The sequence below is a fragment of the Dermacentor albipictus genome, chromosome 1 (assembly GCF_038994185.2).
Source record: "Dermacentor albipictus isolate Rhodes 1998 colony chromosome 1, USDA_Dalb.pri_finalv2, whole genome shotgun sequence".
In the NCBI taxonomy this organism is placed as follows: Eukaryota; Metazoa; Arthropoda; class Arachnida; order Ixodida; family Ixodidae; genus Dermacentor; species Dermacentor albipictus.
In genome coordinates this window covers 479,083,045-479,101,142 of record NC_091821.1, presented here as the reverse complement: position 1 = coordinate 479,101,142, position 18,098 = coordinate 479,083,045, and the positions used below count along the sequence as shown (strand labels likewise).

Below are 18,098 nucleotides of genomic sequence, written 5' to 3'. Positions count from 1 at the left end.
ATGTAAGTATGACATGTTTGGTGGGGATTTCTTGGTCGTTTCTACGGATTACTATTCTTTGTACCTTTGTCACATTTTGTTCCTGGAAACCTTCCAGCAGTTCCTCGTCACTTAAGCCAATAAAGTCTTCTTCAGATATTACTCCCCTACTTGTATTGAGTGTTCTGTGAGCTGAAACAGTCACTGTCGCCTCGCCAATACTGGTAAGTTCAGACAGCTTATCTGCTTGGTCTTTACTATTTAATTCTAGGAGGAGGTCCCCGCTAGACATTTTGGAGGCTTTGTATGTCTGTCCGATTTTATCTTTCAGGCATTTGGCGACCAGGAATGGAGAAAGCTTTCTAATAGGTGTGTTACTTTCACTGTGGACTACATAGTATTTGGGGAAAGATGGAGCGTTGCTTCGAAAGGAGAATTGAAATGGTACTTCGGTGCGGCATCTTTTGAGACGCCGATCATGGACAAGAGAGATTTGAGCTGCCATAGGAAAGTGTGTGTGTTCGGCAACAGCGCCGACCGCCCACCACGGAGCCCAACGAGGGGACGCGGCAGGGCTTGTGTCCAAGCCTGCACGACGCCAGCCGTACGCCGTCACTATAACCAAATATGGTGTACCCAAGGTAGGATATCCACACAAGGTTAACCCTTGCCGCCGTGGAGAAAGGAAGTAACTGGAAGAGAGAAGAAGACAGGAAAGTTCAAAAAGTGAGAGATAAAGTCGAAGTTTTGAGGAGAGAGAGAGACAGGAAGAGGCGACTACCGATTTCCCCCGGGTGGGTCAGTCCGGGGGTGCCGTCTACGTGAAGCAGAGGCCAAAGAGGTGTGTTGCCTCCGCCGGGAGGCCTTAAAGGTCCGATCGCCCAGCATCGGCTCAACCTCCAGGATCCCCCTTTCCCCGGACACGGCTAAGCCGCGCACGACTACACGCGGGAGGGTCCAACCCTCGTGTGCTCGGGTCCGTGGTGTCGCAACACACCAAACGCCTGCTGACGCGGACGCCCCTGCGGGGAACTCGACAAAATGTAGAATTCAGAAGCGCGTCGACAGGTGCAGATACCCATCTATTGTGCACGCGTGCACGAATACATTGCGCACTATGCTGACGAAAATAGAGAGAAGAAATGCTTACCATTGGGTACTTCATTGGCGAGTAGTCCTTCCTTGGAACAGCTTTTGTCCATGCTGCACGAATCGCTCGGTCACATGGGAAGTTGTGCACTCGTACACTTGGTCCTCCTTCATAACTGGACTTGCAGTTTGGTGCGCAACAACAGCCAGGCATCGTTGCGCTTCCGTGTACGACGAACCACGCACAATCGAAGAAACGCAATCGCGTTTACGGTGCAGCATGCTCCACCAAAGCCACCTAGAAAAAGCTCCACGTGATGTCATTCTAGCGTTGCAGTCATGGAGAAAATTTGTTTTCACAACGCGCGCCGCGTTACGAAAACGCAGCGCTCCCCCATCTGCCGCTACCATCCAACTCTCGTGACGTATTCACAAGGAGAGGAGGTGATGCGGTGGCATTATAGACGAGGAAACCTTCAAGTTTGCCCGCGCGGCACCAGCGCCGAATGCTCCCCTAGCAGACCGATGGAAGTTTCGAGGGTCGTCGCTGCGCTGGCGCGCGCCCGTGTTCTGTACGGCGGGAGCGCTCGTGCGCGTGGTTTTTGCGATGCCGAGTGCGACCTCATCAGCCAGGAAAGGTGGCACGCAATACTGATGTGTTGTCGATTGCCACAGCAGCCTCGAAAACACGAAAGGTCCTACGCCGCCCGTGATGTTCTACAGATTTCCTGGGAAGTGGTACGAGAAGGACAGACGACAAGCATGGATAACTGCAGTGCGCGGCCGAGTCAAGTAAGTCTCATACTTTCGCATTCGCGTGTAATATCTTGAAAGCGGAATAGTCATATGCCTGTTTTTAGTGCACGGCCGTTTGTTTAGTCGTGTCGCGTTGTTGAATTGTGGTGGCATCCGCCGTTTGTTAGCGGTAAATGCATGCGTGTTGCGCCGCTAAGTTCTACGACGCGTGCTCGATTCCCAGCCACGGCGGCCGCATTTCGAAAGGGGCAAAATGCAAGAACACCCTTGTTACCGTGTGCTTTGATTTTTGTGCACGTTAAAGAACCCCCAGAGGTTAAAATTACTCCTGAGACTCCCCATTACAGCGGGCCTCATAATGATTTCGTGGTTTCGGCATGGTTTTGGCACTTAGAACCCCCGAATTTATTTGATTGCACTGTGCCTTCCCTCGCGATCGGCATGGACGAGCTCAAGATAATTATTTCCCTTTTCCAAACGCTGCAACTGAAATTACTAGTTGTGCAGGTAACGAAAGGGGCCGCGCGCCACTTTTGTGTGGTAGCAGACCGTATTTATTGCAAGCCGCGGTCGTCGCGTGCGTCGGGAAGCGGCAGATCGGAAAGCAGCCGCTCGAGACGTGCGCGTTATGTTTGTTGTTTGTCCATGCTTTCTAAGTATCTAAGTGTGCACGTATCATAACTTGTAGTGGAACCACTCTTGTAGAATAATATATGCACACAATCACAGGAACGTTACCTTTGCAAACATATTATTGGAATTTAATCCCCACAACAAATAGGTACACACACTGCTTCATTTATATGCGGGCCGCATTTCGATGGAGGCGAAATGCGAAAACACCCGTGTGCTTAGATTTAGCTGCATGTTAAAGAACCCCAGGTTGTTGAAATTTCCGGAGTCCTCCATTACGGCGTGCCTCATAATCAGAAAGTGGTTTTGGCACGTAAAACCCCATAATTTAACTTTAATTTAACTTACATGCGATGCAGATGGAAGCGGCGCCAAACAGACCAATGGCAATCACAACAGTCTTCTCAGCAGTCAGCACTACCGGGACATGTGCTTTGGTACAGCAGCGACACAGCTCTTGAGCAGCAGCAAGACACGTGTGAAACAGACTCCAGAACATGCCTTTGTGAAGTGACGGAACCGTCAAGAAGCAGCCCAATGGATCTGCAGTCATCGAGTGGTATGACAACAGAAGTTCCTGCTGCCAGTGTGACTTATGTTGTAATTGAAATAAAAGTGGATAAATTTCTGAACATGGTGCGTACCCTAACTCGACGTCATATACGATCTTGTCGGACACCTGTGACACGCACTTGGCTTTCACTCTCACATCACCGTCCACAATTTGTTCAACGCCGTACACGTTCGGAAGCAGACGCTCCCCTATTGTGAGGTTGCCGCCACGAAAAAAAGCTGTCGGTGTCGGCAACCTTCTTGAAACCGCACGACAATCTTTGCATCGCTGTTGCGCAAGCAGGCGATCTGCCGCCGTCGAAAACGGAGCGCCGTGAGAACGAGCAGCGAAGAAAAGCGCGGACGGCGCAATGCAAACAAAGCGGAGACTACGCCATGACGCGACCGCGCTGCTTGGCGTTTCCACATTGGGGGAGGCGCAGTAGCGCCGCCTGGCCATGGTTTTCTCGTCCATATTTGGCAGTACCAGTAAGCACGGAGTAGAGGAGGCGAGAGGTGCGGGAGGAGATTACGTGGGGTGCGAGGAGGTTACGTGGCTCAGTGCTCTAGCAGGTGGGCGCTAGGCAACGCGAGGCGGCGCACAGCTGGGCTGAGTCTGGTAACGCTCCAAGGCGGAACTAAAACTTTGACAGCTCCGTTGTTAAAGTTGCCGTTACTCCGACCAAGGATGCATACCACTGATGCGTCATCTTCACAAGTCACAAGGAGCGCTTGTGACATCTTTCCACGGATGGTACCCGAAGACCCGCGTTAATACGGTTCCTAATAATAATTTTCCTTTTGGCACCGTGCTTCTCATCTCTGCGATACTCCTTGACGTGCCTTAATTCTCGTCCGAACAAAGGCCAGATATCCTTGTAGCCCTATTGCTAGTGACCTCCGGCTGAGACTCCAGGGAATGGTACACGTCCGGTGTCCCCGCTTCCATGGGCAAGTTCGGCGCTTCTGACAGCCGCTGGCGTCTTCGCTCCTTTTCCACGAAGTAGGCATTGTCCATAACCTCTGCTTCAATCGCAGAGACCGCGTTTTCAGGCGCCACGAGCGTCTCCGGGCGTTCTGGTCCCGCTATTGGGTAGATCACTTCAGACACCGTCGGCGACTACATCGGCACTGAAGCGGACGGAGCTTGAAACACTACACTTCATTCTTCTTCCGGCTCCTCCGAGGTTTTATCCGTTATTACAGAGACGGCCGGCAAAACATTTGTCACAGCCTCCACTGGAGAGTCGGCATTCTCAGTTTCTTTTTGCGTGGCTGGTGTTTCAGGTTCAGGCACCCACGAGGAAACATTTATGTTATTAAGCTGCAATGTTGCTACAGCTTTATCCTCGTCCATGAGTAAATATGTGTCGTTGTTTTCGCCATCTTCCAATGTTACAGTCGTCGGCTTCGTGGCCGAACTTGCGGCGTGCAGAACACTGCGGGATACAACCCTTTTTTATACGGCCCCAGCTCTCGCATCTCAGACACAGGAATGGCCTTTCAGGCAGAAAAACTCTTGCTACTCTGAATACGAATCTGATGCGGGAGCTTTTCGACAGTAACTCCGTGTTTCAGTCTCAAAATCACCGACCTAGATGGCTTTGGGCTCCCTTGAATTTTCCGATCAGCCACGTTTCCCTACCAATTTCCTCAATTTCTCCATATGGTTCCTATGCTTTTCGTACGGCGTCGTCACTGTTATGGTACGGAAGCCGATGAGTTTTACACTCGCCTGAGTGTCGTTGGGATCGATGACATCTTTTACCTTTGATGCGCAGTTCGTTTGCTTCCACGAGCACTTGCTTTGCGGCCACTGAATATGTCGTTAGCGCCCAGACATGATTCATCTAGTAGGCACCTATCAACGCTACATCCTTGACTACTTGTAGGCGCTCAATTTCTTTTTCCAAATCATTGATTCGGTATGGCCTGGCAGGTACATCACAGTGCAGCAAAGCAGTGTTCAGGGAAGCGATTGCAGTTGGCAATCATTGGATTGCTGGCAATCATTGAATGTTGGATTGCAGTTGGCAGAATAACCTTGTGGTCCTCAGCAGAGACAGAAGAGCGACGGCCTGCGGCCGCTGACACCGCTCGGAGAGACAGCATGATACCAGCGTCCGACGCGTACGAGATCCGATGAAGGAATAAGTACGTCACGCACGCAAGCATTGACAAGCGGCATGGAACGCCCGTATGAATTTCTCGATGACAAGCCATCACTTTTTCGATTTGGCCACCTCAACATGCTGGCTGAACCATGGAAATTCGAAGCGATTGTGCGTGTTCTCAGGATCTTTTGCATATAGCAAAGTATAGATTGCTTTGAAATTTAGGTCAATGAAGGTAGATGAAGAGTAATAAACAAAGCCACAAGAACGTCTGAATCGAAAAGCAGTAAGATCACACCAATCTTTGTACTTAGCATCGTTCCCATGGTGGCTTATCGATCGCCGCGCCAGAGTTACTTCTAGCATTAATTTTAGGAAACTCTATGGTCCCGTCGCCGCAAGTGCCGAAACAATTACAAACGCCGCCAGGTGCGTCTGGCTCACGTAAACTGCCTCCAAAAAATCAATTGTACGCACACCCTACGTACGCCTCCGCTGGCTTCTGCAGGTGCGTGTAACAGAGTATCGCTACAGTCCTCTTCCATCTCCATGTTACATCGATGCCTTGACTGAACAAGGTGGTCACTGCCGCTGAGCTTGCGGAACGCAAGCGGGCTGAAGCGACGCGTCTTCGGCACACCGCCAAGAGAGCGGAAGCTCGAGCCGCTCGCTTAGAGCAGGTTAAGTTAGCCGTTCGCCAATGAAGTGCCACCCAAACGAACCAACGCAGGTCGGCCATCTTGGTGCAGAGCCGAACCGCCGGTACTCGACGGCGAGCGTTAACGAAGGCGGCTCGAGCCATTTCTCGCCCGTAAGCCGTCGCTAAACATTATACTGAAAAGCGTTTATGTCGAGGAGTCCTTTGGTAGCTCTTGTAGAGTCTGCGTTCGCCTTCGGTTTACCTCGGACGGACATTGCGTCTAAGGGACGTTCGTGCCGATCGTACAACCACATTTCCTAACAAAAACGTTGGAGACATTGTGGTATGTGCGAGCTTCCGATCGAGCTTGAACAAGTACAAATTTCCTCGCCTCCCTAGTTTGAAAGGTTTCACGTACCAGGAAGAGGCCGAGAACGCCGACGAACACAGCACCCTTTCTGTGGAAGATCCCGTTCAGGCCAGTATGATTTTCACTATAAATGAGGAGACTGAAGTCGGGGACCAGGTTATATAACTCGACTTACCCCCGAGAGAATGCGACGCTCCTAAGCATATCCTCTGAATAGCACATCGACAAGGTGTCATTTCCTGAAATCTACGTGGGGCATCCTAGGTGTATTCACTCTGAAGTGCATACCACTATCTTTGACCACACCACCAGCGGGATTAGCCGCACCAACTGACGCGGAGTTGTGCTCACCCTGGAGCAGTACATGGCTGTCAAGTAATTAAGATTCAAGATTTCCACGGGGCATATCGTTACCCTCACAAACACTGAAGCGGTTACTGAGACTATCAGGAATCTCAGATATGTGTATATAATATGCATCCTGCATATAATTCACTGCAATAAAATATAATTTTTTCGAATAATATGCTCATATTTAATGATAATAATTCTCGCACGAAAACCACACTTTATATACCCAGTAACATGGTTCATGAGCCAACCACACGAAGAATTCTACGCTTTACGTAGATGTAAACTGTGGTTGAGTCTGGCTTCTTTTTCCTTTTTTTTTACAGCTAAGAAGGATATACCTAGGCGAAACGCTCTCGGTCCGACCACAGAAATCCCCTTAAGTTCATGCCCCCTTACGCAATCGATCATAAATCCGTAAACGTGGCCTCCCCATTACGACGACAGAAGTGAACTTCTACGCTGTAATTGATGAGCGGCAACGGAGCCAGCTGTGGAAAACGACGACGCTCAAGTCATTGCTGACGATGATAGTTTTTTTCACAACAGAGCGAGCTGTAGAACATGACGACGACTACTACAACGAACGCGCGAGCAGTGGCACTAACGCGTTTCCGCGGTTGGCACGGACAATTTTTATAGCAAGGCTGTATAAATTAATGCAGCCAAGACGAAAGGCTCGCCATCTGATCACAGAAGCTCACAGGCGGAAGGTGTGGCTCGCTATTGGCTACGCCAATATTGACGTCGTTTCTCTCTCGCACCAGGCCGCGGGGCACCAGTCTCCCTCTGACTTCGCAGTGAACGGCCACGCATCGTTCGCTCTGCGGAGGAGCAGCTGGCCTACGAGCAACAGCGCCCACAGCAGGAGCGGGAGGGATCTCGTTGGCGTCGCGTTAACACCTCGGCAGAACATCGGGCCTGCGATGCGGCTCATGCGGCCGAGCAAATTCATGAAGCGGAGCTAAAGCGGCAACGTTACGCCGCCAACGCCGCGACTGAGCGAGATCGCCAGGGATGACGTCGGGTAGAGGATCCGGCGGTTCGTGCCTGTGAGGCAGAACAGCTACAACGTCGACCTCAAGTACACATCCGGGCCGCACATTTCAGCTTCGCTTGTTTAGCATCTGTACGGGGTTCGCGGGCGGTGCTTCTTTTTAGAGCGCAGCTCTTTGGCGTCCGTTCCTGGGTTTCGCGTCGTCGTCGGCGTTGTCGTCGGCCTCGTAACCAGCTCCGCCCCCCTTTCATCCCCCCAGCGCTAGCAGCGATCGACTGATACCGCTGGATGCCGCTGACGCCGCTAGAGAGTCAAGATAACATGACTGCATAGAACACCGTCGCCGCCATGCAGAAAGAGGAGGAAAGGGTCCCCCCCCCCCCCCCGTTCTTGTGTGGCGGATAGGGTGCTCTTCAGTTGCCGACGCGCCGGTTATTTCACGTAGGCCCCGGCACGTCGACGAATACGTGACCACCTTCCCACGGCTAGACCTGGTTCTTAGCGCTGCGGAAGCGAGGGTATCATATTGTTTGTGTCGGCATGGGCGGCGTTGTCCCTGAAACCAACTCCGCAGCTGGGGTTGACTCACTATCGGCGTCAGCGGCATCAGTCAGTCGCTGCTTTAACCGTCCATCGATCCACACCGATGTTAGTAGTGGGGGACTTTAATGTTGACATAAAGACAAACAGCAATTTCCTAACACTTATGCGGGAGAACATCCCGTTCCTCTCGCTCGTAACGCGTCCCACGGCTGTGACAACCTCGCGAGGCACTTGTATAGATCTCGTCTTTGAGAATCAAGCATTGGTGTACCAAGTCGAACATATATCAGTCTATTTCTCCGACCACAAAGCTTCCTTCATGACTGTCAAGAACTGTTAGTGGAGTCTTTGTTAAAGGAATACGTGTGAAAAATAAAAAAAAAATTCTGTGATAGCCCATACATGTGTTGCTCGATTTCTTTGCCTCAATCTATCGAAAAGGTGAAACAGCTTATTTGCTGCGCTCAAATTTCGCATTAGGAAGTAACGTAATCGTCGGTAATTTTTTTAAATGCTAAACGTCAAACGCGACATCATCCGAGGTCAGAGTTTGCCACCGATGTGCATGCACCATGGGCGCCCGCTCGGACGGCGTTACTGGCTAGGCGCCTTCTTGCTGCACTCGCTGGTACGGTGTAAGGCGAACTTCTACCCCGACGTTATTGGCCTCGAGCTCCACCACAGCAAAATCTGGCGCCACCGTCGCCGTGACGTGCTATTAGGAATCGCGTGGACATAGCGGCCGCGTCGGCTGCTTCGAGAGCGCCGAAGCGAGCTGGAAACGAGAGTTAAAATTCCCTCGTATGCTGCGGTCCTCAATTAGTGGCGGGATTTTCCCGCTTCGAGTGTCTCCTTTACAACGCTTGAAAGCACTAGAATAGGTAGTTGCTGCCTTTGAAGGCGCGCAACATGGTAGGCTACTGCTCGGTGCCGCAGTGCCGGACGTGCGCAACGGAGCCCGATGTCAGCCTTATTCACACGTAGCCGCAGGACAAGAAGCTGCGTGAAGCTTGGCTCGCGAAACATAAAACCGGCAAACAGTCATCGGATACATCTCGGGTATGCAGCAAGCACAGACGCGAGGAAGATTTCTGCTACGGCGCCGTGTCTGCGATGTTCGGAAAACGCGCGCTGAGACGCTCGCCTGAGTCCACTGCCCGACTAATGTCATGACGGTTTGGTCTATGAACTTGTCGATGCTATAGATACTGGCAAGTTCACTGGGATGGAAAGGGTACGGTAAGAAGCACATAAAAAAAAAGCATGGCATATGGTCGTGTTTGTGTTGTATCTCATGTCAGTGGGTGACCAGGCAAGGGATCAACAGGAAAACGGTGTTTATTGCCCGCAGCTTACGGGCTCCTGGTTACATCTACAATCAACGGTTCACGCACATAGCAAGATATTATAAGTACTTGTGCGCACATGCGCACTAACAGCAGTCTGCTTATCAGGCGCGCTATCGCCGACACAACACTTCCTCCGCTTTTATTATGAAACAAAGTTCACGTTCCTGCTTGGAACCTATCAGGTGGTCGACGATTTCGAATTGGGTAGCGTCGATCATCGTCACCCCGTGCAGTGTCAGCCTGTAACGTCGGTGGTGAGAGAGAAACACTAGCTGGTGGTACCGAAAAGGCTTGTCCCGATCCGGGGTCGCTGTGTGGCCCCACGGCGAACCCACCGCCTTCCACGGAGTTTTCCGCAGCTGATCCCGATCCGAGGTCGCTGTGTGGCCCCACGGAGAACTCGTCGTCTTGAACGCCGTTTTCCGCAGGCACGGTCGTGCTTTGAAGCAACTGGTTCTTGTGACGCCGCCACTCCAAGCATCCTGAAGGGGTTGATACACGAACCTTGAAAGACACTGGTCCAGTCTGGGCCATTACTACTGCTGGCATCCATTTTGGCTGTCCCCTGTAATTGCGTGCGAGAACATGATCACCAAGAGTGACTTCGCGCACTCGACATGGTCGGTTCACCGTCTGTGTGAACTGTTCGTAAGCCACCCTCTCCCCCACCACAGGTTTGAGCACGTCAAGGCGCGTACGCAAACGTCGACCCAACAACAAGTTGGCCGGCGCCTCGTGCGTTGTAGCGTGAGGAGTGTTCCGATAGGCGAGCAGAAACTTGTTTAACTTTACCTTCAGTGGTTGGCGCGTGTCATCCTTTCGCAGCGCATTCTTCAGAGTTTGCACGAAACGTTCCGCGAGCCCATTTGCGCTAGGATTGTAGGGTGCTGTTTGCACGTGTCGGCAGCCCATCTCTCGGACGAACTGTTTGAAGTCCTGTGACGTGAATTGTGGCCCGTTATCAGACACAATTGTCTCCGGGAAACCGAAACGTGCAAAAACATCTCTTAAACACTGAATTGTGGCCTCTGTAGTAGTCGACGGCATCACAAAAACTTCCGGCCACTTGGAGTGGGCATCGACCACTAAGAGAAACATAGATTGTTGAAAAGGTCCTGCAAAATCAATGTGTGTGCGTTGCCACGGCGCTGTGGGCCAGGACCACGGGTGCAGTGGTGCTTTGCCAGGGGCACTGCGTTGTTCTTGGCACTTTGCACATGATTGAACCATACGCTCAAGATCCGCTTCTATACACGGCCACCAGACATAACTTCGCGCGAGCGCCTTGCTGCGAACTATACCTGGGTGACCCTCGTGTAACTTTTCCAAAACTGCACTCTGCAGTTTTGCAGGGATGACTACTCGTGTTCCGAGCAATATGCATCCTTGATGCAAGGTTAATTCATTGCACCTGGTGACGTAATGTTTCAGCCTGTCTTCACCAATGGTTCTTGGCCAACCTGTACTTATGAATTCTTTTACTTGTACCAGCTCGTTGTCGCGTTGCGTGGCACGCGCGATTTCTTTACTCGACACTGGCAGGGAGGCCAGTCGCAATGTATAAAAAGTTTCTTCGCTTTCTTGCGTCTCGTCCTTGACATAGGGAAGCGGCAACCGGGCGCAAAAATCAGCTTCGGCGTTATCGGCTGACTTCTTAAAGAGAAGGTTGTAGCTGTACGCCGATAACGTCACTGCCCAACGCTGTAATCGCGCAGCTGCAATAGGCGGGATCCCAGTTGTTGGTCCCAAAATTTGCTGTAACGGCTTATGGTCCGTGATTAGAGTGAATGATCGACCATAAATGAAGTAGTGAAACTTCTTTATGCCAAAAATTATGGCCAATGCCTCTTTTTCAAGCTGGCTGTATTTCTTCTCAGACTCGGACAACGTGCGCGATGCGAAAGCAACCGGTCGAGACCTACAGTCCTCGAAAACGTGGGAAAGTACGGCACCTACTCCGTACTGCGATGCGTCACAGGCCAGCTTCAACGGTCTATCCGGGTCGTAATGGGCCAGCACCTGTGGTGATGATAACATTGTTTTGATTTGCTCGAACGCTGCGTGGCAGCGGTCGTCCCAGCACCACGAAGTGTCTTTCTGCAAAAGCCGGTACAAGGGGTTAGCAACAGTTGACAAATTAGGTACGAACTTCCCGTAATAGTTGACGACACCTAGGAAGGACTGCAGTTGCTGCTTTGTTGTCGGTGCAGCAGCCTTAATAACTGCCTCAATTTTGTCCGGTGACGCAGCGATTCCTTCCGCACCTATTTTGTGCCCCAGGTAGCAGAGCTCGTTTTGAAAAAACGCACATTTTTCTTTTTTCACCCTGACACCTCGCTCTGACAGACGTTTCAGGAGAGCTTCTAGGTTTATCAAATGCTCTTCAGTGGTTTTTCCCGTGACTAGAATGTCATCGAGATAACAGCACACTCCGCTCAGGCCCTTCAGCATCGTGTCCATTATTTTCTGAAAAATACCTGGTGCTGACGCAATTCCGAAAGGTAGCCTGTTAACTGTAAACAGACCTTTCTGCGTGTTTAATGTCAAGTACTTCTTTTACTCTTCCGCCATGAATACCTGCTGGTATGCCCTGTTCAGATCGATCTTCGTAAAATGTAGCCCCCCGGCCAGCGCTGCCAGTAGATCATCTATCTTAGGCAGCGGGTAGTGTGTGATGTCAAGTGAGGGGTTTATCGTCGTCTTATAATCCCCACATAGGCGTATGCTGCCATCTTTCTTTATCACGGGCACTACGGGCGTGGCATACTCCGCTGTATTCAGTGGCGTGAGAATTCCTAGTTCAACCAATTTTGCTATCTCGGCTTCTACAGCTGACTGCAATGCGAACGGCACATTCCTTGCTTTCAGGAACTTCGGCCGGTGGTCTGGTTTGAAAAACAGCTCGGCCCGTTCGTCTGTGATAGCACCTAACTCATCATTGAACAGAGTTTCGTACTTGGCTAGCAAAGAATCGAGCCTTTCCTTCGTTCGAGAAGACGAGTCAAACACTGACCTTGAGATGTAGTTCAGACCCCAAATACTGTCCCAGTCCAGACGCAGTGTGTGTAGCCATTCTCGTCCTAGCAGTGGTGGTCCTGCTTGGTCGACGAGGTAGAGCGGCAGCTGCGCCGTCCGTCCACTATGCTGCACGTTGACAACCGCGACGCCACAAGGTCGGACGAGAGCTCCGGTATAGGTGCGTAGGGTGACGTCAGTTGATCGGCAGCTGGTAGAAGGAAGCCGCTTCTTGAACTGCTTGAAAGGCATGATTGACACTGCAGCTCCCGTGTCGAGTTCCATTTCTACCGGTGCATCATTTATATTTAGTTTAACAAAAATGGGAGCGCGGCTGGCAGCCCCTTGTTTGGAAATGCTGATAGTCGGCTCCTGTGCCACAACTTTTAGCGTTTTCAGGCTCCGTTTTTCTTATACCCGTCATGAGATTGCCTGTTGCTGCTCCGACAGGCTCTTTGAATGTGTCCTTTCTTCGAACACTTAAAACAGGTATCGTTAATGTGAGGGCATACTGCGTGAGTGTGGCTCGGGGAACCGCAGCGGTAACAAACTGGTAGCGGCTTACCAGCTCTCGCTTGCACCTCGTACAGATCAGCATGTGCCTCTCTATTGTCGTCTTCAACTTTGTGCAGCTGTGTGGCCAATGATTCCACGACTCGAGTCTCGGCGACATTCTTCCGGGCTGCTTCCATGGCCAGCGCGCGGTCCACTGCTCTCGAGAACGTCAATGTGTCGCCCTCGGTAAAAAGTACTCGCTGCACGTCCTCACGGAGCAGTCCGCACACGAAACGATCCCGCAGCGCTTCGTCTAAACTGGCTCCAAACTGGCAGGTCTGAGACAACTTGCGAAGTTCGGCAACATATTCCGGGAGGGGCTCACCTTCCTGCTGTGTTCTGCGGTAAAACTTGGCTCGTTCACCGATTATGGACGGCACTGGGGCCAGGTGGGCGTCCAAGATGCTCTTCAGCTGTTTGAAACTTTTAGCCGACGGCAGGTCAGGCGCCGTCAACGACTTCAGCAGCCCATACGTTCGCGGGCCGATGATGCTGAGGAATGCGTGCACCTTGTCGCTGTCAGGAACCTTGTTGACAATCAGAAAAGATGTCAACCTCTCCTTGTATGCCGTCCAGTCACTTGCGGTAACATCAAATGACTCCATCTGGCCAAGCTGTCCAGTCGACTGCATTGTCGCTTCTTTGTTATCCATGCTAACACAGCCGCAAAAACAGCATTCTTCAAAGTCCAACTTGGAACAGAGGCTGACTTTGAAAAGACTTGCCTTCTTCACCAAACTGACAGCGGCCTTCGGGTCCCACCCTCGTCGCCAGTGTTGTATCTCATGTCAGTGGGTGACCAGGCAAGGGATCAACAGGAAAACGGTGTTTATTGCCCGCAGCTTACGGGCTCCTGGTTACATCTACAATCAACGGTTCACGCACATAGCAAGATATTATAAATACTTGTGCGCACATGCGCACTAACAGCAGTCTGCTTATCAGGCGCGCTATCGCCGACACAACAGTTTGTACGTGTTATGAATTAATGCACTGGATTACAAAAAACGAAACAGCGGGAATCACACCCTGAGAACACCGATAAACATACAGTGCGACGCAACTCGATAAATAATATGGAAACGTCCAAGAATTTAGAAGAAACGATTGAAACGTCGCGACGGCATATCACAGTCCCCGTAGGCGTCGAAGTCTCTAGAATGAAATTATTTTGAACAGCTCTGATAGCGCCCATGCAAGAATGGTTGCTTGTATACTGTGAAATGCTCATATTCTGCGACCTAAAGCTCATGGCACGGTGCGAAAACGCGCTCACAGCGAAAGCAAAACATTGTGCGCGGATATGCATGCAGACGCGCAGTCGGTCGCTACGAACACGTGCGATCGCTGCATTCAGGCTTCATGCTGTTATGTCCCATTTGGTTATACAGCCAGCCCACTCTAACAACATATTTCACATACTATTAAAACTCTCTCAGCGTTTGGCTACCTTTCACGCAAGAAGCCGGTTCGGGAGACTCCATCGCGGCGACCGCGCTCAGTGGCATTCACTGTACGTATTCGGTAAATAGATTGCGTCTGTAAACGATTCGGTGCTTTCAGTTTGCCCAAGATTATTATTTAGACAGTAAAGAAACTTATCTCGTTTCGAAAGTACTTACAGAAATGTCTGGGAGAGCTCGCGCGGGGTGTTTTCAGTGAGCGTTGACAGCAAAGTCTATGAGGAGCGCGCAGCGTGATCCCCCATACTACGCCAGCGAGGCGCTTCCGATAGATGGCGACTCCGTAACTCCTCGCCGCCAATAGGTGCGCGGGTGAGCGCCGGCTGAAGTCGGATACGTAGAGAAAGAAATTCAACAAGAGGGGTCACTCTTCAAAAACTGGCAACAGGAAACACGTCACGCCTAGTTTCAACAACGTCCGTTAGTTGACGCGAGCATCAGAAAAAAAGAATGTGAAATAAACTTCCAGACAACGTTTTATTTTTTTTATTCCTTCCCACTAAAAGTGAAAAAGTTTCGCGTGTAAATGAAGTTATACTTTGCAACTTTTTGTTGCGTTGCCTAGCAACAAGCTAGCGGCACGCCAGACGCGCGTGCATACGTCATGCGCCAGACAAGCCGCAGGAGGGAGCGAGGATGGTCGTACGTGCGAAGCTCGCGTGCTCGGCGACCCGTCTGTTTTGGATATAGCACATTTTTTGGGGGCTCCCGGCCTTCTGTATGCTTCTCTTGCGTGTCGTCTGCATTTCCACACGGCACCACTGCACTACTGGACAACGGCAAGGTGAGAAATTGTGTTTGACAGTGTGCGGCGCATTTTAATCACATTTAGGCTTAGTTCGAGTGGCGCAGTTAGCGAAAAACAGCACCGCCATCCTGGCGCAGTTAATTTGAGTTAATGCCTCGTCCTGGGAGATGTTTGCGACTTCTATGAGCCGCAACATTACTGTAACTTATTTCGGCAGTATTTGGGTACGCTTGCCGCGCCCGGCTTATTGACGCAGTAAGCGAAAACAGGCTCGGCCGTGTGACGCATTTGCGCGTGTGCATGCGTGCACTACGTCGTAACGCCTGAGACAGACAAGTTTTCGCGCATTCTGTGGCCCCCAACATTATTGTAACTAACGTCGTTATATTTGGGGTAGTTTAGAAGCACGGTTGCCGCGCCCGGCTTATTGACGCAGTTAGGGAAAAGCAGCTCGGCTGTGTGCCGCGGTTTCGCGTGTACTGAATCTTACGGGTAGAAGTTCGTGACGCATTCTCTGACCTGAAAAAGGTATTGTAAATTATTTGGTAACTTTTTGGGATACCTTTTTTGGATACCTCGCCGCGCCTGGGGTTGTGAAGCTGTTAGCGAAAAAAGCAAGCCGCGGCCACAGTGAGTTAGTTTTGCGTGTACTGAATTTTAGTGGGACAAGTTTGTGACGCATTTTATAGCCCTGCAACAACATATACATTATTGCGGTACTCACGCTTCTCGAAAATGCGACGAGCGATTGCCGAGAGTGATAACACGGGAGTGTTGGGTGCGCCGGCAGAACGCGTAGAAGATAACACGGAGGAGCTCAAGAACATGATATTTATGTATTCTGAGCGACTGAAAACAGGCATTGCACCGACGAGTTTGACTTGAGTGCGATTAGAAGGCATTCTGCGAGCGTGTAACATAGTCTGGGCTAGCCTGTGTTGTAGCTACCTTTGTGTACTTGGCGTACCATCGTGTCGGCCGAGGCCAAGTTGATTTGGAAACGCGCAGTCACCCTTGTATTTGTGCACTTTTTTTTTTAATTCGAAAGCATGCCCTTAGGCATAATACAAAAGATGTTAGAAATACACGAACAGATTCGACTCGTGCAAAAAATCTAGAAGTGGACGATGATGGGGTCCATGAATCCAACGTTCAAGGTCGGGTGGGCGGCCAGGCCGAAGGCCTGTTGCCCGGAGATGGCGGAGACGGCTTAGATGAAGCCCTGGGCACGTCCATAATAGGTGTGTCGCTGTCACATTTTGGATTCCTGTGTTGCAAAATGGGCACGATGAGCCGTAAGGACCATGGTATTGTTGTGGCCAGAGAGCGGTCACAGACGGGGTGAGCGCGACCCCGACACGTAGCCTCCTTAACGTAACCTCCTCTCGGCGGGTTAACCCGCCAGGGAGGTCTGACCCACACGGAGGTATGAGAGCTCGTGTGGTACGTCGGAGGTTTTCCTTTTCCCGGATCAGTCGTCCACAGGCGTCTTCAGGAAAATGTGGAAGTGGGTATGTTGTAATCCGTGGGTGGGTTGCCATATCTGCTTCAAGGAGACCCGGCAGGGCTGCTCGAGGCACCCACTGGACGCGTATGAGGATATTCGTAGTGGCAGCAAGACGGTGAATGCTATCTGACAATAGGGTGGACCGAGATACCCTACGTATGTCGTGGATGGCTTGAGTCGAGTCTGTGCGAATGATGAGTTGAGAGTATCGAGCATCTTGAACAGTAGGTAGCAACGCGGCCAAGCCGTCTCGTATGGCAGCAAGCTCGGCAAGGTAGGCCGGTGGTGCAGGATCGGCAACATATGAGCACGTTTGGCCTGCCTCTGGTATCAATGGACACACGAGAGCTGTGTGAATCATGGTGCCATTAACACTGGCATCAGTGTATGCTACAAGAGTCGTATCGTCTTGGTTGTCATCGGCGCGATGAAGGCGGGAAACATGGGCATTCGCCTGACGAGGAACCGGGCTATACAGACGACCAAGAGGCTTATTGTCACTCAATTGTACCCTTTCCCAAGGAGCTACATCGGGTCTCGTAGATGCTGGATTGTCTATTTCGTGCCCCATGTACCGGGCCAGTGAAGCAGCCGAGCCGAAATATGATGGCTTTAGGGCGCGCGCGCACCGACGTTGGTGTACGAGGTCGTCAATAGTGTTGAGTTGGGACTCAGCCTGTAGAGTTGGCAACGGAGTGAGACGTGGTAATCCCGTTATGGCCCGCATAGCTTCATTATTAATGGCCTCAAGGCGAGCCCATTGTGCCTTCGTGAGATGATGAAACTGGGCTCTGTAGACGAGTCGTGGTTGCAATACAGAACGGACCAGAAGGCGAGCCATGTTGGTGCTCGCTCCGCCAGATTTCTTCGCAATCCGACGTATCAACTGTATCGTTTCTGCGGCCTGTTGCTTTGCATTCTTGACCCATGGTCCCGCAGATCCGGAGGAATCCATTTCAAGGCCGAGTACACGGAGAGTTGCAGCCTCGTGTAATGGTTGCTGATTCAGAGTTAACTGAAGAGGCCGGAGTGCCAGTAGACGGCGCCCATACTTGTTCGCTACTGACGTGTACGTCGTCTTGTCCTTGGAAATGCCAAGGCCTATCTGAGCACACCAGTTGTGCGTCATGTTCAGGGCCTCTTGGAGCGCTTGTTCTTGGTGGCAGATTTCAGGATCAACTGACCAGACAGTGATGTCATCTGCGTACATTATGTACTGTGCGTTATGTATCGTGGCTAGCTTCCAGGCTAGTGGAAGGAGAGCGATATTAAAAAGGACTGGTGCGAGCACAGATCCTTGTGGGACACCCCGATGTGCGACGAACTGACCTACTGCTTGGCCAGCCAGGCGAATGGAGAAGGTGCGAGCGCACAGGAAGGCTTCGACGAATGTGCAGACACGGCTAGGGAAGTGAAGCCAATGGAGAATTCCGACGA

General features: G+C 51.3%; 2 protein-coding genes across 2 annotated transcripts; both read right to left on the bottom strand.

Moving 5' to 3' along the window:
- Nucleotides 1-9,344: 9,344 nt before the first annotated feature.
- Nucleotides 9,345-13,898, bottom strand: LOC135901428 (uncharacterized). Its single transcript, XM_065431222.2, has 2 exons — nucleotides 12,387-13,898; nucleotides 9,345-9,938 (listed from the first exon to the last, which is right to left on the bottom strand). Exons 1-2 carry the CDS (start codon nucleotides 12,671-12,673, stop codon nucleotides 9,530-9,532), a joined length of 696 nt encoding a protein of 231 aa, XP_065287294.2. The 5' UTR covers nucleotides 12,674-13,898; the 3' UTR covers nucleotides 9,345-9,529.
- LOC139054542 (uncharacterized) lies at nucleotides 12,809-13,596 on the bottom strand. Its single transcript, XM_070531647.1, has 2 exons — nucleotides 12,954-13,596; nucleotides 12,809-12,867 (listed from the first exon to the last, which is right to left on the bottom strand). The coding sequence occupies exons 1-2, from the start codon at nucleotides 13,594-13,596 to the stop codon at nucleotides 12,809-12,811; spliced, it is 702 nt and encodes a 233-aa protein (XP_070387748.1).
- Nucleotides 13,899-18,098: the final 4,200 nt, after the last annotated feature.

Excerpts from the sequence above, each read along its gene's own strand:
- LOC135901428 (XM_065431222.2), bottom strand. The coding sequence starts at position 12,673 with ATGGAACTCGACACGGGAGCTGCAGTGTCAATCATGCCTTTCAAGCAG. Across the intron at positions 9,939-12,386 it reads GGTCTGAACTACATCTCAAG|GGGACAGCCAAAATGGATGC; the intron begins GTCAGTGTTTGA and ends ACGCAATTACAG.
- LOC139054542 (XM_070531647.1), bottom strand. The coding sequence starts at position 13,596 with ATGGATAACAAAGAAGCGACAATGCAGTCGACTGGACAGCTTGGCCAG. Across the intron at positions 12,868-12,953 it reads CGAGGTGCAAGCGAGAGCTG|TGTTCGAAGAAAGGACACAT; the intron begins GTAAGCCGCTAC and ends ACCTGTTTTAAG.